The sequence below is a fragment of the Melospiza melodia genome, chromosome 8, assembly GCF_035770615.1.
Source record: "Melospiza melodia melodia isolate bMelMel2 chromosome 8, bMelMel2.pri, whole genome shotgun sequence".
In the NCBI taxonomy this organism is placed as follows: domain Eukaryota; kingdom Metazoa; phylum Chordata; class Aves; order Passeriformes; family Passerellidae; genus Melospiza; species Melospiza melodia.
Window position 1 is genome coordinate 18,890,961 of NC_086201.1, and position 24,389 is coordinate 18,915,349.

Here is a 24,389-nt window from a genome sequence, read left to right on the forward strand (position 1 = left end):
ACGGCTGCCAGGAGCCAGCTCAGCCGCGGGGCTCGGCGGGCACCAGCAGCCCCGAACGGCCTTGACCGGCCCCAAGGCGCCTCACCTGGGCCGCCGACCCCACCCCGGGCCGTCCTGCTCTCCGTCTACACAAACCAGCAGCACAGGGTCTGCCCCGGGAATAACACTTATTTCTTGAAGTAAACCCTTGGGAGCCTGTAAAATGGCTTCGACAGAGTCTTGGAGAGCAAGAAGGTAAAGCTACCCTCTCCACCTCCTCCTCCTCCCCAACTAAGGGCAGCAGCCTTTTGTAATAACAATTCTGTAATCCACTCAGAGCATGGAAACTCAAAATACAAATCGGTTTGTGCAATACATCTTTATTTTAATTTTATTTTTTTAATCTTTGCAGTCATCTTGGAGTAATCATCATGTAAACAGTAGGATGGGATGGGATTACATTGAGTCGTATGCAAATAGTTCTAGAACACCTCAACGATTATGACAAGGCATTATAAATAACTTCTCTTAACAATATACATTTGCCATTTTCAGTACATTAAAGAGCTGCCACTTATCTAGGATTAACTAGGAAGTAGTTTAAAGTGTAACCTCTGAGAAACATGTCTCCAAATGTGGAAGTCTTTCTAAGGTTCCCTAGCTCCATAGCATCACAGGTTAAACAGAGGGCTACTTGGGTCAAAGTGTTTTCTTTGTAACAGAGTTTTACTTGATCATTGCACAAAGCCCTATTATTTTCATTCCACCTTGGTATTTGGCAGAACTTCAAATAAAGCTTCAGTTCCATTCTTCAAGTTTTCATTCACTTGTATGTAACTGGTTTTTATCATTAAGGGTAAGTGAGATCAGAGATGGACACAGTAAGCATTCTACCTTAACAACAGTTCAGAGTAGCTCTAGTTCATCGACTCCCCAATAAAGCATAGTCAAAATACTCTAACACCTTTGCTACTGTAGATCCCCTCCTCGCTCAGATAACTATATATATTTATATTTATTGTACCATATGTATGGTACTTCTAGAAAATGGAGATTATTTATATCAGCAGCCTCAGGCACATTCTTAAAACATTAATATCTGCAAGGCACCTCCCACTCCCTTGAGGATCAGTTTGTGGACTGGTTTTTTGACACACAACCAACAAAAGCTTGCTAATGCCAGATCAAATGATTTCAAAAAACCCCTAGAAGTTACTAAATACTTCAAAGACATACCTGAAACTTTTTTAAATAGTGGGAGATTAACTGCAAATAGCACATAATCAAGTCAAATAATTTTCTTATTACTAGTATGTGTAACGCATAAATATATGAAAAATAAAATTCACAGTAATTTTTTTAAACTAGAATTCAAGTTTGGCTAATATTTCTAAACTTTTATATGTATGTTAATTTCTAAATGTAACAGAACAGAGGCAGTATTATCAACCACAAGTACAGGTAAAATAGTATCACTCAAAGTCTGTGAAAGAAGTAAGCTTGATAGAAAGTTCCTTTTGTAACCAATAAACACAGCCACCTGAGAGAGAGCATTTCCACAGGCTTTTCACTCTGGGGGAATCCAAATCAACTTCTAAGAGACATTGAGGAGCATTTTGAACGTTAACAGCAGCGGTGTAGCTGTGGGCTTTGCTTGTTCTGACTTTGTGAATTGCTAGATAATGAAGCAGAACTCAGTGTGTGGTGCATTAATTTTCCTTTGCATCTAAGCTGGCTTTTTTGCAATCTCACAATTCGGCTTGGGGTCAAGGGACAGACATCAGCTGACACTTAACTGAGCAAAACCAATCAGTTTCACTTCATCAGGAATCTCAGTGCCATCACAGCCAGAGGCCTGCAAGTACAAACAGAAATGTTTAGTATATCATGCTGCAAAGGAGCATTTGACAGCCAGGATATAAAGTTTCCCCATATTGCCCACTCAGCAAACAGCTTGATTGAAGGAAAGCTTTCAGACTGCTTCATGTGGCCTCAGTCAGCATGCAACCAATTGCAACCTTAATTTTAGCAAACTCTTGTAGTCAATATTAAAAATTATGGAAAAAATACTGGAAAATGGGCACTGAAATACCCAAAATCTTTAAAACAAACTTTCCAGACTGGAGCCAAATTTGCTTTTTCATGGGAGTAAACAGTTTTCCCTCATGAAGAGTATCTAATACATATGTATAGAATCCACTTTTTACCACTGTGCTGGTGGTACACAGCAAATGTCTCATGAGTCCAGCCGCCAAGTTAGTTCACCAACCAGATGAATTTTTAAACAAGGAACTGAAACAGTCTTTAGTTATATAGTAAATGCTAATATTTGCAAAAGGACAGCTCCCTCCTGACGGTACAATTTAGTAGTTAAAACTGCACAGTTTAGATTCTTCAGTAAAGCTTGTCTCAAAACAAATTGGCACAAGTAATCAGTTCATTTTTCATATATAACAGTAAGAATATAAAACCACTTTGCTGAGAACGAAACAATTACTTTAGGGCTGTTTTAGAAAAAAAATGCTGGAGGCAGAGTATTTCTGTTCCATTTTTAAACACCACAGTTGCTTCTGTAGGACAAAAGTAGCACTTTAAATAAAGGGGCTTATACTTTTTTATCTGTATGGTAGATAAGTCAAAATATTAATAGAATTGGATTAAAAGTGCAATGCTAACTTACTTATGACAGATGCCTCCAGATTTTTTTGCATATCACAAAATATCTCCAACAGAACAATTGGTCCACCCTATCAAAAAGCTTTTGATCCTTTTTTGCATTAGTAGCAGTTGAACCCTTTAATAGAACTGGTTTGTGAACATGTGCTGTAGGGTTAAGAGCTCTCAGATTGAGCATAGAAGGTGCATTGACACAAACCATTGAATTTTCATGACAAGAAATAAAAACTGTGTAGACACTTGTTGAAGTATTACATCAGGCTAGCCCTTCAAATTTACTTTGAGCAGACACAGAGAACAGTAGTTCTCTCTTCAGATAGTATTTCATATCTCTTATTCCACAGAAGCAGCAAATTAAAGGTCTGAGATCATCACTCCTGGTTACTATTCAGATATCTGCATGGTGCTTGGATTGGCATTTTACCAAATAAATGGAGTTTGAATTTTGCACTTAAAATTTAATGCTAAAAAGTGCTGCTACTACTACTAACATTGATTGATAGCTAGCTAGAGAGTAGAACAATCTGCTCAAAGTCATGCTAAGTAACATATCTAATGAATATAGATATTCAAATGCCTTAAATTCATTATAAACTTCAAAATCCCCATCAGCCTAAAAATAGACTTCTACTCCCTTGCCTTCCTTATCAATAAGTATTATCTTATGTCTATTTAATGCACCTGGAATCTATTAACTTGTGTTTTGTGCTTAGCATAAACACAAATATGATACACAAATTGCAAAACAAAAGTGCTTGGTAGAGACTGAACACACTCATTATTGGGTTTCTTTCCACCCTTTTTCATAACTAAAGTCTTTGCGCAAAATGCGAATTATGCTGTGCAATGATTTTGTGTTTCCTTGAGTGTTTCCAAGATTATTTTTGTATTAAAGCAGCCTCCTTCCCAAAGTGTGGACAGCTGGATCATACAGGGAAGTTTTCATTCTGTGTTAGCAAAGACAGCTAGGGGATAGTGAATACTATATATGTTCTGCAGAATTACATCATTGCAAGAGCAAAGATACATTGTTTATAAAATATGCAGGAGAGGGAATCCAACCCCTGCCATCCAGGCACCCCACCTTAAAAATTTTCTTTACTATTTCAGTAATAATTAAATACAAAAAATAGTTAAGACAAACTCTTCCTTTTTCACCCCAAAGATGGACAGCTTGCTGTATGAATAGAAATATTATTTACCAGTAAAATACCAGTAACAGCAACTTGTAAGCAGAGAGATACTAACCAGACTCCTTGTCCAGAAATACTAGCAACTAATCCTAGACTAAGAAGTACTTTTCAAATGAATTTTCTGAATGGATATAGGATTAGCTACACTTAGACCTGTAAACCCCTTTAAATATTACCAACAAAATTTGTTTTAATCAAGTAGCATACAAGTGCTCAAATTCAGTGAGATCTTGCTATGAGGTAACAAAGACCCATTAATGCATACAAAGATATGAGAGAGTTCTCATAGGCAACAATTCACTTAGCAACTTCACTATACAATACAGAAATAAGCAGAAATAGAAGATATATTGAATTAATCCAAGGAGAAAAATAAATTAGGATACTTCTTGTTATGGTCTTTCCCTATGAAAAGAGGAACTAGTGCAGGAAACTGAGGTCAAGAGTATGAGGAAGAAACTAAGGTTAAAAATTAACCTCCAGAATTCCTACCCATCCAGTGGAACTTACCTACAGCAGGGACAAAGACATTGATTTTGGATTGTCTACTAATGCTGAGTATGGTAAGAAGCAGAATGATATCAGCATTCACTCACTGGAATCTGAAATTTTATGTGACATAAACCTCAGCAATAAATCCAACTGAATCATCAAAAAAATAGAAAAAAATATCCCAACCTAAATTTTCAACTGGATTTGTTTTCAACATACATAATCTGGATACTATGGGATATTACATTTTGGAATCACAAGCCTCTATTTTAAGTGTGGGAATGAGAAACCCAGGCTTCTCAGAGCCTCTGGAATATCTGTTACCTAAATGCTCTTGGTGAGATGTCATTTACTACACAATAAAGCCAAGTCAGGTGTTTAGACAGCAGGAGCATACATCAGCTGCAAAAAACTAAAGCAGTAGCTTTTAAGCCGTATTTATAGCAAAGGCCAGAGAAAGAAATGAATTTGAGTTACATGTCTTTGTTCCCCCAGCCCAACCCCTTCTCACAAGGGATGCAGAAGTTCAGGGGATTTCACTGGATTGAAGAGGAAAAGTGAGCTCAAATGAGTCAGCTAAAACTCCTCAGATCTGTATAAAGAATGACATGGGAAGAAGAGTCCTGAATTAATACATCATCATCAATTAGGTCTAAAAATGGCTCTCTACAGCAGCTGCTTTTATAAACAAAGCTGTGATGCTGCTTATCTAACAGACACCCAGTGTAGTCTCTCATGTGACTGAGTCACTCCCAGTAAAAGGTGCTGAAAGCTAATTGGCATTTACATAACTAATAATTCAGTAGCTTTAGGTATATACATTTTTTAAACTTAATTTTAACAATAAATAAAAAGAAACACAGCACATCAATTCTGGCTCAAGTTTTTGCAATTTAAGTCCAGTGTACAAAACGCAGCACAGAAAGGAGTCCCAAGCCCCAACCCAGGGTCTGATGACATACATACAGAAGACAGAGGTAGAGAAGTAGAAACAATAATAAAATACAGTGGGAGAAGGACCACCATGCAGGTGTGGATGGTCAACTGGAAGAAGGTTGACAAGAACTAAGGAGAAGTAAGCAGTGGAGAAAGTGACCTGTATGCAAAAAAAAATCGGGGCAGGTGTTTGAAAAAATGGGATTGGAGCAATATGTCCATCAGCAGAGGACACTTCAGCCAGGGTAGAGCTCAGGGGCTGGGGGTGAAGGAGTGCAAATCTAGCTATTGCAGTTTTCTCTGTTTTACTTGTTTCTGCAATTCTTCCCAGGGGTTTTCTTACTGTAGCTCTCACCTACACCTCAGGCTGCCTCAGAACTCATGTGACTGAACCTCTTTCCCATGCAGTTATGGCACTGTCCTATCAAAACAGGGTTTCAGCTTTTTCTCTAATACATGGAAATTTCAGTCACTTTCTATGTCAACACAGCTGTTCAACAAAGTATCCATAACTGAGATAGAACCCAGATTCTTATGTGAATATTTTGATAATTTGTTTGTTTCTTCCATTGATGCTTTTACTTACCAACTTAAAAGTCAATGTTTTCAAGGCCTTTGGATCATCTACTATCTTCTGTAAGTTAGCAGCAACTGTAAAAAAAAAAGACAAAAATATGATTTACAGAAAATTGCATTCAACTTCACATCAAGGCTTTTGTTGAATCTTCTACTTAATTCTACACGAATACATGTCCGTAAATTACCACTTGAATCATTTAATCCCTCTCCAGCTGCTGTTTCACAGGGCAATTGAGCTGCCATAAATCGTACTTCCTTTCCTTCAGAGTCACTGATACCTTGTGACTATGTGACCTGATTCAGTTGCATGTTTCTCCATGATTCATATTGCATGTCTTTAGGAAGAGCAGCCTTTCATTTAATGTTGCCCTGCTGTGGCACAGCCCCGTGCTGCTGGGCTATTCCCCCAGGAGCAAAGCTTCCAGCTGCCCTCAGGCACTTACTGCCAAAGGCATTATTAGTGCTTTTGCAAACAGCAGCCCATGATCAGCAAGTGTTTTAATGAATTGGCACACAGGTGGCTAAGGGGCATCAGGGATGTATTGAGTCTTTAAAAACCCTAACCACACTCCTGATTGATTCTTTACCGGGGAAGACATTAAAAATTTCCAAGTAAAAACAGAAAAATTGGATTTTTAATATATGTAAATAGTTAATGTTAATTACTTTGTTGTTGTTACTTAAACACTGTATCAGAAATGAGTGGTGTTTTAGATGGCTATCATTCCTCAAGAAAGCAGAGAACAGTGCTCAGTAAAAGGCTATGGGACAGTTTCATTTATTCACTTGTTTTTACTTTTAATATGAACTCAAGTCAGAGACTTTTACATATTAAATATGCTTTATTTTTGTTTTTCTGATGGACCATAGCTAGAGTGGGACATGTGTAGTCAAATAGAAGATTAGGAGAATTTAAGGGCAAAATGTCACATATTTTCAGGCTATGCTTGAAAAGGAGAAAAGTAGACCTAAAAAGAGTCCATAGCATTAGGATACAAGTTTACATTAAGAATAGTCACACCTGCAGTTTCCTTCAGAGAGATATTTTCAATTTTAATCATACATATTCAGCATTTTCAAGTAAACTAGCATTTCACCTTTGACTTTGGTACTGTGTTTTACATTTTCTGGCCTTTACAGAAAGGCAATAGAAATCACTTAACCAACATAATGTCATTAATCACAGTCAATCAAGCCACCATGAATGCAAATCCTCCCAAAAGCCTACTCTTTCTGCAATATCTGAAAGCATATGTAATTATCATCAACTAAGAGCCAAGTATTTGCATACTTATCTAGCAAAACCATACCACCCTGCTGGTATCTTTTTCATTTTTCTAACTCCTTGTTTTTGTTTTGCCAGGTCTTGCCCTTATTTAGACCACAAGGACAAAAATTAGATGCAACTGTCTGAATTTGGATATTAAAGTCAGTATTTCAGGAAACTTTAAAATATGGTTCATTACCTTTAGGGATGAGACAATCATTACTCTTTTCACCTTAGTGCAAGCCCAACCTTCTAAGACCTCAGTATGTACATAGCTTTGGATGTGTCCCTCTGCACCTAAACTGTTTAAAAATCTGGGTTCAAGTGATAACCTAAGTGGTCACCTAAGAAACACATAACCCATAGACTGCAGGTGTCCATGGCATCCCCAGTTTGGTAAATTCCACTGGAAACAGAGCCTCTAGCACAGGCAGTAGAAGCCATCCAAGCAGGTGAAAATCCTTCCTGAATGCCTGCAGCCCCTTCCAGTTATTTCTCCAGAAGGTCTGGGGATCCCATACAGTGAAGACATCCTCAGAATTATAAATACAACAAGATACTCTACAGTTGAATACTCATCCAACTTTAAATGCAATTAAAGATATCATTTGCAGTACATATAACTGACTTACCACTCCTGTAAATATATTTCTGAAAATTTAGGACTCTTACTAAACAGTTTGGACCACTAAGTATGCAAATTTCCCCCAAAGACACCAAAAAAATTCATGCCAGGCATACACTCATGACAGTAAAGAATGCTTTCACTTACAAGCAGTTGGTGTTACTGTTCAACCCTATACAGAATTAATTGTCACTTCGGGCAAGTATAAAAACCCAATTATTTTTAAGTGGAACTATTAGGCTTTATAGATTAAAGTCTCCTCCAGCTACTGGATTTGGGCTCTTCTCATTCAGGAAAATTATTGACAAGGCCAAGACTCACTAACCCTCCTAGTACAGTTCACGTGCAAAGTTCTAATTTGGCTTAAATATATCAAATGATACTAAAGTCTCTAAATGCTCAGTTTCGAAATGAACTCAATCACATCTGCAAACCATAGTGAGGAAAATAACCATCCCATTCTCACTACCTTTCCCCACCCCACAGTCCCAACAATTCTTGTATTGCAAGTTGGTGAACAAAATCAATTTAATACAGTAACACTCTCCCTAAAGTGAAAAGGAGTTTCATACTAGGACTTTCTAGAGAGGTAGGAATTGTTTTCTCCACTGGTACTTCGATTATTTGGAAAAGTGAAGAGCATTGTAAAATACATATCTCTCTACACCTTATCTCTAAGCTAAGTATACTGCAGTTCCTATTGACAAAGCCATTTTTCTTTGAAATAATCTGAAGTCATGCCTTGGATGCTGTACTTGCAAAATTCATAGATTAGCTCCTGCAAGCAGCACTAATTGATAATTAAACTCCTGTTGGGAATTCACTGTTTCTACAAGACCTGGATATCCTATACTCTTATTTTGCAGAGTGTTTTCTCAATATTTTATGGCCATGCACAGAAGAAGAAACATGAACAAGAAAAAATTAAGTGGTGATGGAAAAATCTTTGCCAGCAGTAACCTCAGATAAATAGAGTATACTTCAAATCATGCCTTGGAGCAAAAGCTCTCCTTAGACATTAGCAGCAGTTAGGACAAGAAGCTTTTTGTTGTTTACAACAATAAATGAGGTCCTGTTCACTTTCTTCAGAAGGCTTCTGAAGGACATGTAATCAACCTACACACCACAAATCATTCCAGGTTCTTTTGCAGGTTTTGCTCAGTGACAAATGGTTGTGCCACTCTGACGAAATAAGAGTGTGCACTTGCAGAGCATGCAATAGGAGAAAAGGTCAAACCCAGCATATAAATATACAGAACACAGGGTGTTAATTGCGGATGGAATAAATTTAAAAATCCCATATAATTTGAGGATTTTGCATGTATATAATACAAATCACTTTTTGCTATATTACAATTTTGGCCAACAACATAAATTACAGTTTTTATGAGGTAACAGAACAAAAAAAGGCCCCCTTCAAGATCCTACAAATACAAGATAATAACCAAACTGGACAGTCTCAAACAGCTGTTTTTTCTCCTGTGATGTGACAAAGTGCTCTCTCTCTGGTTACTTAAAATTCTTAACACGGCATGAAACTTAACCCTAATGGCTTCTGAAGAGGGAAAACTTCTGGAAAAGTTAAAATTAATGAGACAGTAAATAAAGCTATATGAAGTACAGTTAAACTATTTCCAGTACAATGCCCACCCAGCCAACTAAGCCAGAGCCATCTGGCATAAACACAGACACAAGCAGAATCTAAAGCTTGAGATGATATTTCTGGGGTGCTCTCAAAAGAATAATGATTCATCTGCTTTTCCATTTTGCAAAGAATGGATGGGTAACCTCGGAAATAGCTCATGAACTTATGCTTAGGTTCAACAGTTTGCAAAGCTAGTGCATATTGTAATCCTGAAATACAGATATGAGGAAAGGGAAGTATTATTCAGGCACAAAATTACTGTCACTAAAAAAAGAGAAAAATTATAACCTTGGAGAAAATGAAAAATATTTTTAATAAGTTAGAAGTGAAATATTTTTTTTGTAGTCTAAAACTAAGTCTATAAAAAATAGCTACCTTCAACTGCTCCCTACTTCATCAGCAGTATGGCTGTTAGAGGAGACAAGCTCAAACCTCCACAGATTTATTTGCTTTCCTGCTGATTGTTTCAAATATTACCTCTTCCCCAACAGTAGGCAGTTATTTTACCATTTTCATCTGATACATGGAGCTCACCATAATTAACTGCCTTGGGAGTCTGCTGGTTTGAGGATTAATGCTGTGTTCTCCTGTATAGGTCTTAGGACACAGGGTGCTGGAGTAGCAGGGAATATTTTTAAGGGGAATTATCACTCCTAAAATTCAGCTACTGGTAGCCCTTTTCCTCCAAAGGGCTGAATTTATTATGCACGCTCTTGAAGCCATTTCACATATTGCAAGATGTTCATTGCAATCTATGCACTCATTTATTTTTCATACTACACAGTGGTTTTCATGCATTTGCAAGTCCAGAAAAAAGCCAAAACTAAGTTTTAAAACCTAGATAGTACTGTATTATAGTATATTATACAAACAATGAAAACAATCAGTGTTTAGAGCTTTTGGTAACAATTCCTCCAGATCTCTATCTTGTTACTATCTGCCAGCTCACCAACTGTCTGCCTTGAAAGATTAAAGGGCTCTTCAAAGAGAGATCAAAAAGGTCACTTAAGTGTAATGTGATTCCATTAGTTCAACCATTCAGGATGCTGTGAAAAAATCCCTTCAGTTGCTCAGTAGCAAGGGAAATGTTAAAGCATTTGAAGATCTGCGGCAGCTAACCAGCAAGTGTTTATTGCTAAAGGACTGCAAGGACCTAGACATGATTCTTGTAAGTAAGAAATAAAAGAAAAGAGAAAGATCAACAGCAAACTTGGCTTCTCTTCTGAGAAAGCTATTGGACACTGATATGGCAGAACCATTAAAAACATTTAGAAATGTATTATTTATGAAGAATGTGTCATTAGGAATTTATCAAAGGGAGATTAAAGCTCACAAATTTGTCTGAATTCTCAAAGTGTGTTGCTGAATCAGTAGATATAGATAAAAGGCAGTGGAAATGATCTCCATTTCAACTTTTGATACTACGATAATTTCTTACAGCTCGATTTGCAGCCTCACCACCAGAAAACACAGCTTAAAGAGGGCAGGTACAGGACAACAGGAGGCCAAAGCACTTCTGCTTTGAAAGGAACACCGAGACTGGAAATGGTCTCCTACAGCATCCCAGTGAACAGGGATCCTTGTGAACAATTTCTACCTGCACTTTTCACAATTTTAAACAATAATTGACTCCACTTGAGATCTGTGGTTCATATGAGTTCTGAGCCCCAATACTGTATTAATTTCTTACTCCATACAGACATCCTAGGTTTAGGCTGGCTCATGTAATTTTAGACATTAAGGATATTAAACAGCATAGACATTAAGGATAGTAAACAGCCTTTGGCACCAGGCTATCTTGTTCCAAAGAAAAAAAAAAAATGGCAAAAAAAATAAAATAAAGAGAGACTTGGTTGGGACCAAAGCTTTAACAACTAGCCAATTAGCCTTGGTTATTCAAATGAATGGCAGAGACATCAGGGGGATATTCCTGATTGACTTCTACCCACAAATAAAGACTTTCAATATTTACCCTTGCTCAAACTGAAAAAAATATATCTCAACACATGTACAAAATAATAGCAGACCTCAAATGTCTTCATATTAAGTGAATTAAGATCAATTAACATGGAGTATTGATATTCAGGAGTCACAGGCAAAAACTAGAAAACTGAGGTTTGGTTAAGTAATATACAAGTTGTAATTTTTCTTTAGGTAACTGATGGAAAAATTCACACCAACAGAAGCAGTATATTTTTATAAAACAGGAGTACTGCATCCAAATAGAAAGTGACGTAAGTCAGTACTAGAAATCTACCTATATCAATTCCAATAACATATTATTAAGCTCCTGAATTCTCAATTACTTAGTATGGCTATCTGATTCCAAAGAAACGTTTTATATTATAGTCTGTGAGAAGAGGAAAAAAAAAAGAAAAATAGCACAATTGTGACAATTGGTTTTATTGATAGTTTAAAATATTAATTGTAGAACTGGAAAGTTGTAGCTTTTCCCAGAAACTTATAAAAAAATGAGAGTTGATATTTCAAATTGATTTTTCTTCCCCCAGAGGATGTAAAAAATGCTTAGGATAACCACTGCAAATTTAAAACAAACTAAAAGGATAAGTAAACAAAGTAAAAGGATATTCTACTTTCCTTTCTAAAAGGATAAATGGAATATATTTGGGTAATTAAATACTTATGTATTTCAGACCTTGATTCTTCATGTGCCTAATAGAGTAGATTATTTAGGAAGGTGAGGGCTGAGTATATACATATTTCATCACTTCCCCTTCATTTTGAGGATCCTGAGCATTCTAGACCTCAGTCTATTCTCAAATGAACATTCATAATAAAAATTTAGACCTGCTGCCCAGCACTGCTATTAGGGCTATTTAACAAGCCTGAGATGTTACAGTAAATTGTTCTCTTAAATTCTCTATACAAAAGAATGAGAGTACTAGGTTGAGAAAATAATTTCCCTATGACTGAATGTAGAAACCAAGTGCTAGTTTTCAGATGCAGGTTTTGGCAACAGTTTGGTAATCATCAAGATAGTGAAGACAGCTCTAACAAGTATCTTCATCACACTGGATTAGATCTGAAATATAGGTCTATGCAGAAATAAGGCAGGTCATATTCTGCTATGCATATTATTACTTTGCAATCTCCTTTCCCTATCAGGTCTTCACAAGTCCTCCTGTCCCAAGTTCAGCTATGAATTATAGATAATGTTCTGACAAAACTATTAAGAAGATGAAATAGCAGCCAGGCTACTTCAATACCTTGTATCTGAAACTGGAAACAAGAAGAATATATTTAGAAAAGACTCCCTGATGTGCTGGAGTTAGGTTCTGAAATAGAATACATCTAGTTTGAAGAACCTCAATAAATCCTTATTTTGACATACTAGCCCCTGGCAGAGAAGTGAATGCCAAGGAAATAAAGAACAGCAAATAAATTACTATTGAAAACAGGAACATTACATACATTGCTGCTTTTGCAATTTCTGATTTAAACTCACAATTGTTTTTGGTTTTTTTTCTTCTGAACTAGAAAGTCATTGAAACTTTGATTCAAATCTATGAGGAGCAGAGAGTTTATCACTTACTGTATCAAAACTCAAACTAATCCCACTAATAACCACATGGATTAATTCCTCATTTGCACATTTAAGTAGGAACCAGCAGACTGCAGGTTGAAAAAAGGAACTTTCTTTGAAAACAGTTGTCAATTCTACCTTCTTTTTTCTTTAAAAAAACATAATTATTAGTTACTTTATCATGGCTGTAAGACAGGCACATTCACTATGACACATGAACACACATATGTATGTGTGAAGAATAATTTGCACACTTGGAGAATGTCTTATATGACGTATTTATAGTTCTGCTATAAACCACAGCAACAGTGATTATTCACCTAACACAAGGTTTTTTGCACCTTGAACCTTTACATTTTTACCACACTGAAATTTCATCACAGTGGAACTTCTGTGAAACCTGCCAGCTTCACACAATACATTTCCTCCAGTGCACCTTTTATATCCAACACAGAAGGTCTAAAATAACTTAGGTGCAATTAGACACAAAAAGTCATTAGCTGCAGGTGCACCTCAAGCTTCCAGAACTCCTGGCAGTCTCATCATTATGAGTCACCCTTCAGTGCATTAGCTCTAAATGAGCCAGATGTGTTGAAATATTTAAGACCTTGTTAAAGCCCCCAGGGATTTTAGAGATATTCTTCCACTTGTAATGTATTTGCATATCTTGCTAAAGAGATACTGAGTTATGTACACATTTTGAAGGCACATAGGTTTTTACAAAATGCCTGAAAATACAGTCAGGGTTTCATTAAATCTATATGTTTTCTTTCTGGATAATAGATTAAAGTCAGCACAAAGTATTTAGTCCCTCTAATTTAGTTGAAATTAATTTGTAAGAATCTATAAAGGCATTTTCTCATTAGAAAGTTTATGGGTAAACTGAGCTTTGGAATAAATAAAACTGTGATACATTTAATTTAAAATTCAGTTATTTAACTCAGTTTGAACCGCAAGTAAAGCAAACAAAACTTCTAAAAAATTTCCTAAATACTACAAAAATTGGTGCACTTCAAAATATTACTGATATTAAACGACAAACCTAAGGTGCCTTCAAATGGTAGTGCTGTTCCACTTAACCACCCATACTGCTCTTTGAGCACAAAAATGTATGCAGCATGTCTTCCACTTGTGCAGCTCTATCCCATTTTCTAACTGCAGTAAGATGAGATGGAATTTGTTAAAACAAAAATCATTCAGTTTCAAAGATGACAACTCTAAAAAGACAAAGTAAAATGAGGTATAAGCAAATGCAGAGCAAAACCTAAGAAAGCAAAATGATATGTGTAAGTCCATGGCTTTTCTAGAATGTGCATTATCAGTGCCACCATAAGCTAACTGTACCAACAAACTGGGCTGGTGCTTTTTCATCATTCTATTTTAGTATGACAGTACCTTCAGCATCAGCAGACATTACACTGTAAGACAGTCAGCTGTTTCAATTTCAAATGCTTTATTACTATGAGTAATTGGTAACTATATATTATTGCTACACTGTGTTACATATGTTACTTACTGTTTAGCAGCCCTTTGAAATAATGTTATTCTGGATTTGGTCAGATACATGTTCTCTACATTCATGGTCATTACTGTATCCACAGGCTTTCTTTATAAATCAAGATGCTAATTTAAGTTCTGTTTACTTACAAAGTAATTGTATCAAACTATTATGGCATCTATTGTATTCACACGCCTAAGAAAATATTCAAGATATTGATGAAGTTATGTATATACTGCAATTTAGTAATTGTAAATACACCTTCAGGTTCTGAAATTTAAACAAGGACTCCAGCAAATTAACTGTAGTCTAAGGCTTCATTGTAATTATATGCACATTGTATATACCAGTGGAGTAGGACTGCAACTACGTGATTTTCAACAGAATCGACTGTTGATATGATTTGAGTTTTCCTTATGGTATCAAAAATATAATGCAGCATTACCTGATGAACATTTACCAGCTAATATACATGCATTGCATACAGAGACACATTATCTCAAAAGGAATTTTGAAAATATTCCAGATCTGATTTAACATAGATATTTCTGCATAAAAATACCTCATCAGCAAGATCTCACAGGCTCCAAGGCTCATTCCCCTCTGCAATCACAAACTCTAGTCTGCTTTTAAACAAATCTCTCTGCTAATTCCCATGGTCTAGGGACCTTGTGTGAAACAATGATAAAAGAAAAGAAACCAGCCAATCAGAGCCAAACCCAAACATCAAGCTGGGATTTCTCCTTTTCTGCAGAACAGATAGCTGAACTTCATGTACATCAGAAAGGAAACCTTCCTGACAAGCCTGTGTTAAGTGAAGCAAATCCAGCAAGATTCAAAAGGTGAAGCTTGTTGATGCTTAGAAGCAAATTCTATAGAACTTAAGGTGTCAGCTTTTAAATTCTATACATTAACAACTTCAGCTCACACATGCCGTGGCCTACTTCCACAACAGCATTTGCTGACTCCTATTTTAAATGTCCTTTCTGAAGATCAGCCATTATTCAAACAAGTAGTTGAGTTCAACATAAAAACATGTATTTTCACCTTCCTCTTTTGTCCATGTCTCTACATGTTTTAACATCCATGAAAAGAATCTACAAGAACAACTTTCATGAGACTATCTCAGAACCTTGTTTTCATTCAGGTTACAGTGGCTGAATTTCTGCCTACTTCAGCTAAAAAATGAAAGGCAATTTACCACCTGCTTTCAATCTGGAAACTAATGGAATCAGTTCTTCTGGTGAAGAAGGTTAACCAAGCTCTTCTACACTATTCCCTTCTTCCTATATAGGAAGATATTAAAATTTTGATTGAACAAGGCACTAACATAATTTTACACAGAAAATTAGTTTTGTAAGCAGATTTACATTTTAAACACCATCTGCTCTCTTATATGACCTCTGGCTTTAAACTGAAACACTTCTTAAGATTGCACTGTTACAGTGAAATATTCTAACAAAGTGCAAATTTAATTTTTTACTTAATTGAAAGCAAAATCACATTTTGCAGAAATCTTCCTTCAATAAAATATGAAATCTGAAGTAATTTTCTAGGAAGGTAACAATGTCCAAACATATTTGAAAACTTCACAGGTGAGGCAGATACAAGATTATAACACAAATTTACTCAAGAGTTTGTGCCTGTGGAGCTTGAGGTAAGTTACATCATAAAAATCCTACCATATAAACTTAATAAAGATTATTATAAACTAAAAATAAATTACTGAAATTAAATACAAGTTGATTCATTTCATTAAATACAATAAATTTTATTTCCTTAGATTTTTTTTTAGTACCACAGTAAAAGATAAAACATGAAAATACAGAAGGAGCAATCATAATCCTAAAAATCAAAGTGTGATGCAATTCAAAACAGGGACTAAGTAAGGAAGTAAACTTTTATTACTAGACAGTGTCTCTAACCAAGCCTGATATGGAAAAATCTTGTTTAAATATTTGTGCTTCTTCAAGGACCAAAATGCTATCACTGTGGGATGGGAATTTATCACATGAGGGACATCTATTTTCATTTGCCTTTCCCCCATCATGCCCCCTGCAAGATGATAACAAATCCCATTCATGCTGCCATTTTCACAGAAGTACTGGCACTTTGCATTGAAATAGAATTTTGCAGCAAAGGGAAAATGAAGAAGGGAAAAGATTTCTCACTGGGTCCCAGCAGGACTTGCACTGCAGCATCACCAGTTGTGACTCAGAGTGCCACCTGACTGTCCAGGCAGTCAAATAACAATTCTTTTGTTAGCCAGAAAAAAAGTCTTTTTCTAAATGAAAATTCTGCCAGAAATATTATCAGCAGTATGGTAATGACATTTTTCATACTGGATGTTTAAATGACAACAAACCAAGGCCAAGCAACTCCTCTTCCTGAACCCTTAAAATAACCATGCAGTAGAAGTGACTTTAAGAGTGCCTACAGCTTGTATCATCTGCAAGCATCTCTAAAATACTTTTTCTTTAGAAATAAAGGTAAAAGAGCAGATAAGAATTTTATCTCTTATATCAGCTAGAATTAATCTGTATTCTGATCATCAAAAAGCAAAAAGTACTTTTTTTGCTTCTCTCAGAAGGAGTTTACCTACAAATGCAGTGAGAGTGTATTTTAGATAATCTTCCAGGCAAGTAATGAACTTCTGGAGCTGTGAAACACTCTCCATACCACTGAGGAGTTTGGTAAGGAAATCTTAACTTACTGATAAGAATTTGTTTTTGACTACAACACAAAAATTGACTTGATTGTATTCCTCAATTCAGTTCTCCCTTATCTAGCATATACTATCCCCCTCTGATTTTGGTGATTATACATCTGCTGGTCTTGAGCATCTAGAAGAAAGGAAGAAGATGCAGAGAAATAACCACTTCCAAATTAATCATCTTCATGAAGCACTGAATTTCAAGAAAAAAAAAAAAAAAACATTACTAAGCCTGGAATAGAAAAATAGAGAAGCATCTTTCAGCCACCAGAAAACATTTCTGATTACCTTTTCTTTTTTAGCACAGAAATAACACCATTAGATGCAATTTCCATAGGTCCTGAACACTGTCTTGCTCCTCCTTCTATGAACCCAACAGAAGACTAATTTCAGGGTTGCCAAAGCACACTCTGCAATATCCTTTACTTATAATAACATTTTATTGTTACACAAAAAAAATGAAGTTATCACAAAAATGCTCAATCATAGACATGTCAATAATCCTTCAGGAGAAATATATCGCCCCCTCTCAAACCACTAAAGAGATCTGACTTCCAATAGCAATTCTTGGACTGGTATCAAAATTGCCTTGTTGATTGAACTATGCATACATGAAAGCAAAATTAGGACAAAAAAGATTTTCTGAAAACCAGCATCAGAGAAAACATTTTTTCACATCCATTTAACATGAACTTGTCACAAGAGCATAATTGCAAACAAAAATGTAATTTACCTATAACTACATCATGGCCATCAACCAGGCCTGCAGAGAACAGCTCCTGAGAAACGCCATCTGCTGTGTCTGTCCAAAAGGTGAAAGGAATAAGTGTGAGAGTCCAGAAAAACAACAAAAAGTAGCAGTCATCCAATGCACTTCAACAAAAAATATATTTTAGTTACAAAACACCCAGGGAGGCAGGATTGAAATCAAAATTATCTTTAATTGGGAGGAAAAAAAGATAATTATCTTATCAGCCTCTTCACAGCAAATCACATAAGGTAATGACTTGATTCATTGCAAACCCCCTCCAGACCTCTCCTGGCCACCAGCACTTCTCTCTCATCTGACTACATCATCATACACATTTTGCAAGTTCAGTATCTTCACAACCAAGAAGATAAACTAAGCTTTAGTGTGGTTTTCTTTATGCCATCCACTGTTCTGCATATCTAGACAGAGAAATAATGGAGTAGGCTTTCTTGTTTGTTGCAAGTGGCATAAAGGACTTACGTGAACAGTCATTATTTTGAGATCTAGGTTTTAAATAGCTTTTAAGTATTCTGAATCCAGAAAATCAAAGCTTTGGATGGATTTCCTATTAACTGCTGTACCTGAGTGGGTGAATTCCTAAGCCCCTGTGACCAGTACTTGCCCTGGATAAAGGCCTTAGAAGGCTTAGATGTAAGGAGGCAGGAACAGCAGGAACAAGCCTAAATTCCAGCTAAATCTCAACTTTAATCTGGCCCCAGCACCAAACACCCTAATGGAGCTCATGCTTTGAGGCAGTTAAAGTTTTATCATTTCCTCAAGAAACACACACAGGTGAAAAGCAAGGTAGCTGAGCAGTTTCTGGAGACGGGAAGCACAGCTGCCTTCTGGCTGCCTCAGTGACTGACTACAGGAACAGTCCTCATCTATCCTCTTATTTTTGACCAAGCAGAAATTCTCAAATGGCTTAAGGAATGGCTTCCCAAGTAATTCTTCTGGCAAATCGAGATGTTCTGTGCCCAATTAAGTAACAGGCCTTTTTTGTTTTTACTCATTGCCAAAATCAACGAGAAAAGCAGGTAGACAACACAGAATAAATCCATGCATAGAACTACTGTACATGAAAGATACTATGATTTACTGTGAAAGAGACACCACTTCTAACCTGGATTTAATTTTAGGTGAAACCTCTTTGAAGGCTTCTCTAAATAAAGTGAATACTGACTTCTAAGGAATATAAAATAGGTTCATAGTTCAAAGGGTTGCAGCTTAACAAGGATGATACCTTCTTACTCAAAATATTAGCCTTCTGTGCATTTCATCCCAGTACAACTTGATTTTTTCAAACAAAGGCAAAGTACAAGTTCTTACAGCTCTTAGCACTGGAAAGCCTACAGTTCCATAAGTATGCAGCAGAGTTTAAAGTTTCAATACCAGAATTTCTTTCTGGTGATAATACCAAAGCTAGAGATACAGCTAAAATTTCAGCTGAAGATAGCATTTGAAAAATGGTGTGCACTTGATACTCATTAATAGACCGTCTTTTATTATAAAAGGGAAAGAAACTTAAATGCTACTGCCATCACCACATATACTTTTATGGCTACTATATTCTATTTCTTATGATGTTTTCCAAATGTGAAAATGGAAATATTGCCAGGCAAGATCTTCTATACCATATAGATCATTTCAATAAGACATGAAATTGACAAAAGTATACTGTGAATAAAGTTTTCTAATATATATATTATGCAACCTTGCCACTAGAATTTACATACATTTGCAATTCTTACTCCACTGAGGTTCCATATAAAGCTCTGCACAGTAGGAAACATTCCAGAGAGGCAGTCTGCATGAAGCATAAGCAGTAATCCATGTCTGAAATGCCTTTTTAAGCAGTAAGAATAATTCAGTTGCAGGAGCCTTACCTCTGCCTGGAGTAAACTCAAACCGTATGTCATTAAGTTCTTTCCTGGAGTTCCTGAAAAACAGTCAGTGCATACATTAAAATGTTAAGAAGAACAGAATAACTATTCAGTTCCTATACCCAAAGAATATCTCTGGCATTGACAGCCACATTTTGTGTGTTTCCTTGAAAATCCTGCTCTCCCAAAGCACCCAGACTGGAAAGACTCCATTGCATTTTCATGGCAGCATTTTGGGAAAACTAGCAGAAAAATACGCTTAAGGTGAAAACACATTCAGTACCATAAAGGATAAAATAAAGTCCTCTGATAAATATTTTCCTTTTCCTCTTCAAAAGACATTCTGCCATATTGACTCTAATAGTCCACCACAGTTTGAGTCAGATACCTTATCCTCCAAGGACAACAGAAGATTCACTTGGACTTAAAGCTCCCTATTTGAGGTCACATTTATACAAAGATGTTTAAGAGACAAAGTATCCAGCAAATGTTAAATGCTGAAAAGTAGCGGTGATGCACAGTGTTTATAAAAGGGTAAATTCTTTACTCCAAATGAGTAAATTCTTTCACTGACCATCCTTGTCTCAGAGGTGAGGTTCCACCTACATATAAAATGAGCAGTAATATGTTAAATCCCAAGGTTTTTTGTCTTCCTGCTTGCCTCCAAGAGTGTTTAACCAGTTCAGTGTGCAATACAGTCTTAAGGGAGTTAATAGCAATGTTATAGAATTCCTTTACAGCCTTATACTGTGCCCCATTCCATGCATTCCATGCATGTTTACAGCTTCAGGTTTAGTTAATAATTTCTTCCATCAACAAAACATAAGCCTCTGCAAAACAGACGTCCATCTCATTTTTGGAAATGACAAGTCAGCTGAGCACAGGGAGGAACCTAATTGCTGTAGCCCGCTCTTTTTCTAATGAATAGCTCAATCCACTTGAAATGCTAATGGTAACAGAATGTGTTTTGCAGTTCATTATTCTTCTCCTCAGCAAGGAAACGGTATGCAAGCCCCTATTTCAGCATACCAGGCCATGAAGTCTTGCTGTGGGAAAACTAAATCCAATAGGCAAGCATATTCAGCTGTGACTTACATCTATTACTGCTTGCTAAATACTTCTAGGAATATTACAGAGCCAAAACCAGCAACATGCAGAAACACAAAACCCAGAATGATTGACAGCACACACAACAGTAAGAGAGCAAACCCTGAAAAATGAGTATGCCACATGCAGTGCTTAAAATGAAAAGTACTCATTTACTGAATCTACTAAATGCTTCAAAGGTGAAGGAGTTTCAGGTTCCCAAAAATCTACTCTAAATAAAGAACTACAGACATTTAAGATCACTAGCACAAAGCTGCAAATAATGAAGCTAGCCAGCTTCATTATCAGCTTCTTTTTCTCTCTCCTAGAAAAACATGAACGGCTTTCTGTTAAAACAAACAGCAACAATAACAAAAAACATAAAAACCATCAACTTAAAGACCTATCTCCAGGATTCCTTTTGACAAAAACTGTTTTCCAAAGAAAAGGAAAACGCACAAAAATTTAGCATTATTCTTGAATAAGAAATGTTCTGACTAAATGTCTCATGTAACTCAAATACTCATTTCCTGCACATACTTCAGAAGAAACAAATCAAGTGAATAAAGACTTTCACACCTTTATAGAGGCAAACCAGGAGGTAGGAACAAGATGACCTTTAAGGTCTCTTCTAAGCCAAACCATTTTGATTCTATGACCAAGAAGCCTAATCCATTAGGTTCTCCAATTATATCTTTCCACAGACCTCCCATAAGCAGAATACCTATGATGTAAAAAGGCACCAAGTAATTATGAACTCTTATTAAAATTACCAGCTTTTCACAGCTGTTTGAAAGAAGAGCTGCTCCTAGTTACACTCCTTCCTCATGCATGATGCACGTGGGCTCTATGTTAGATTGTCTCCAAGTTCCAAAATATCCCAGATAAAAAGTTAAGGAGTCAAATCAGTTTATTTCAGTCAAGGCAAAAATTCATTAAAGGTTGATATATATTCAGCAATCCAACTTTGCTATTGAGAATTATTACACTGTGAATTATTTTGAACTTAGGACACTGCTGCTTTCTTTATAATCGTATTCAGCTATTCAGGAAAGAAAAACAATGAAAGTTTGGCAAGATTAATTTGCTAGAAGCCTGTAAGTGCTTTTGCTTATTGTTCCATTACCTGCCAGACATTTATTGATTTCCATAAATTATGTATTCCAATATATAATCCACCAAATAGCAGATGCACTTGAGTTCTCCCCTAAAAGCACCTCATGGTCTTTTCTAGCCTTTAGACACTTCTCTGGTTCTAGTTAATGTCACTGTAACTGCAAATTAGTTTGCTAGCTCCCCCCTTGGTGAAAACTGTTTGGATTTGTTGATTTATTTGTAGGCAGAGTTTCCAAGCAGCATTTCATTTGTTCCTTGTTTTTCTTACATCCATTACACTCTTATCATGTAGCAGCATACAGACTTGATTTCTGCTATATAGAAATAGGATTGGAAAAAAGGCACTTAGTATCTTTGTGATTAATAACTTTATCTTCTTCATCATTTCTTAGTGGTTCCTATTTTCTCAAATGCATTTGTGAAAAAGTTATTTCTGTTTTAAAATGCCAACTCAGACCTTTATACCATCTCTTATAATAGCTCTTATGTGCTTCTAGCTCTGTGCCATTACAGACTAACATACCTTGATTATCATGCGTAAAACAAGCCCATCCCTCATCTCTTTTTAAAAAGTAGTAAATTTTAAGTACTTTGCACGTTTCTATTCACTTCAAGTTGATTTGCATTATGCACTCACCTCCAACAGGAAGAATTGCAAATGTTTTGAATAAGGGTGACACCAAAGCATGCCATGCTAAGACATTCGGCAGCCATCTTACCAGCAAAGTAATCGCAGAATCTAAAACTTCCCACTTTGTGAAAGCATGTTCTGCAACCCTTCATTGCTTATTTGTTTCCATCAGAATCACCTGATATGCACACCAAGATTGCTAAATTTGATTTCAAGGGAATAATGCTTCCTCAAGGAAGTTGAAAAAGCACAAAGGCCACCCACTTCGCCCCTCACCTACAAACATTGGCAATCCTGTCATTAGGATATAAAAGAAAGATATTCTGTTTTGAAGGAAGTTATTTGTAAAACAATGCTAATATTGACCAAAATCAGGATTAGAGAATAAACAAATTATGCAACTATTCAGATTGACATGGTTCTACTGACAAAATCATAAGACATGAGAGATATTTCAGGCATTTGCATTTAAAGAAGCCTTCAAATAATTACCTAATGATAGCATGATTCCTGCTACAGTCAATTATCTCTGTTTCACATGATTGACAAAAGATGTGTGTTGTTGAATTAAAATAGAAAATTGTTTGTGTAATGATACAACTGTAAATTAGAGACATCAAATGTCATTATTTCTTTTGTCCTTAAAAGCAGAATGTCTGTCACGTAAGTGCGATTCAGGAAAATGAGATGTCTTGGAATTAAACTTTAAGACTAAAACATGCTGGAATACTTTGATTATATATCAAGCAGTCGATTTTCTTTCAATTTAGCCATATTTTTTACCCTCACAAATTTATCCATCATTTCTTATGCAGAGTTATCAAAAACAACAGCATCTATTTCACACAAGCTTCAGCATCTTCCATACAGCCCTCAGGGAGAGTCTGTATTCCTGGATGAGATGTATCCTACCATAGCTAATTAACTGTATATTCTTCCTTCCCAAAGTAAGAAAAAGATTTCTCAGACTAGGTAAACCCAAAGAAGTGTGTGTGTGCAGGTGTGTAACAACATCCACATTCTGTCTCTGCACTGCTTGCCTAATTTTCAGACATCAGCTACACAATCATCACATGTGGTTCCAAAGCCTGATGTAGGGAGCTAAGCATCCAAGAATGCAGGTACTGACAGAACGGGAACCACCACAGCTGACTCATGACTGGAAGAGACAACAGCAGAATGCAGAATATGCATTCTTTTCTAGAAACAGAAATGAGCTCATCTTTAACCAAAACTGTAGAAACTTTATTATGAAAGCTCCATAACAATGGTGCCACATGGCACCCTTCACCAGTCAGTTTTTCCCCTCCTCATATTCCTAATAAGCCCTATTCCCACCAGGACAGAAGCTCCCCCACCATCAGGGACTAATGACACAGGCCAAGTCAGTGTGCTTTAACAAAAAACACATGCTAAAAAAAAAAATTAGAAAAAAAAAACAATTATCTCACTTGTACAAAATTTCAGACCCACAGATCTTCCTACCATCTAAAATCTGAACTGCATTGAAACTACCATGGAAGCAAAGTTAGAATGGAAAAAACAAGATAGCATAGCCTTAGAAGCAAGGGTGAGCAGCTTGGCATTTGCACTACCTCACTGCAGTTGTGGCTGTAATTAAAATCACAGAAGAATTCAAATTACTTGCTCATTTAGACTGCAGAGAAAGCAGAAGTTCACATCAAAATGAAGTGGACTAATCAGAGTGATAGGTGGGCCATACATCCTAGAGCTGTATTCATCCAATTTTCATTCTACATCTCTTGGGCAGGATC

At 36.3% G+C, this 24,389-nt stretch overlaps 1 protein-coding gene across 5 annotated transcripts in view; it reads right to left on the bottom strand.

Moving 5' to 3' along the window:
- Positions 1 to 343: 343 nt before the first annotated feature.
- The window catches only part of STK39 (serine/threonine kinase 39), a 76,166-nt gene continuing 52,120 nt past the window's right edge, over positions 344 to 24,389 (bottom strand). For all 5 annotated transcript variants that reach the window (XM_063162056.1, XM_063162055.1, XM_063162054.1 and 2 more), the window contains exons 14-17: positions 19,785 to 19,837; positions 17,881 to 17,949; positions 5,863 to 5,927; positions 344 to 1,834 (exon numbers count right to left, since the gene is read on the bottom strand). In XM_063162056.1, the coding sequence (XP_063018126.1) occupies positions 1,760 to 1,834; positions 5,863 to 5,927; positions 17,881 to 17,949; positions 19,785 to 19,837 (262 nt within the window). In that variant the 3' untranslated portion in view covers positions 344 to 1,759. The remainder of the gene's footprint in view (positions 1,835 to 5,862; positions 5,928 to 17,880; positions 17,950 to 19,784; positions 19,838 to 24,389) is intronic.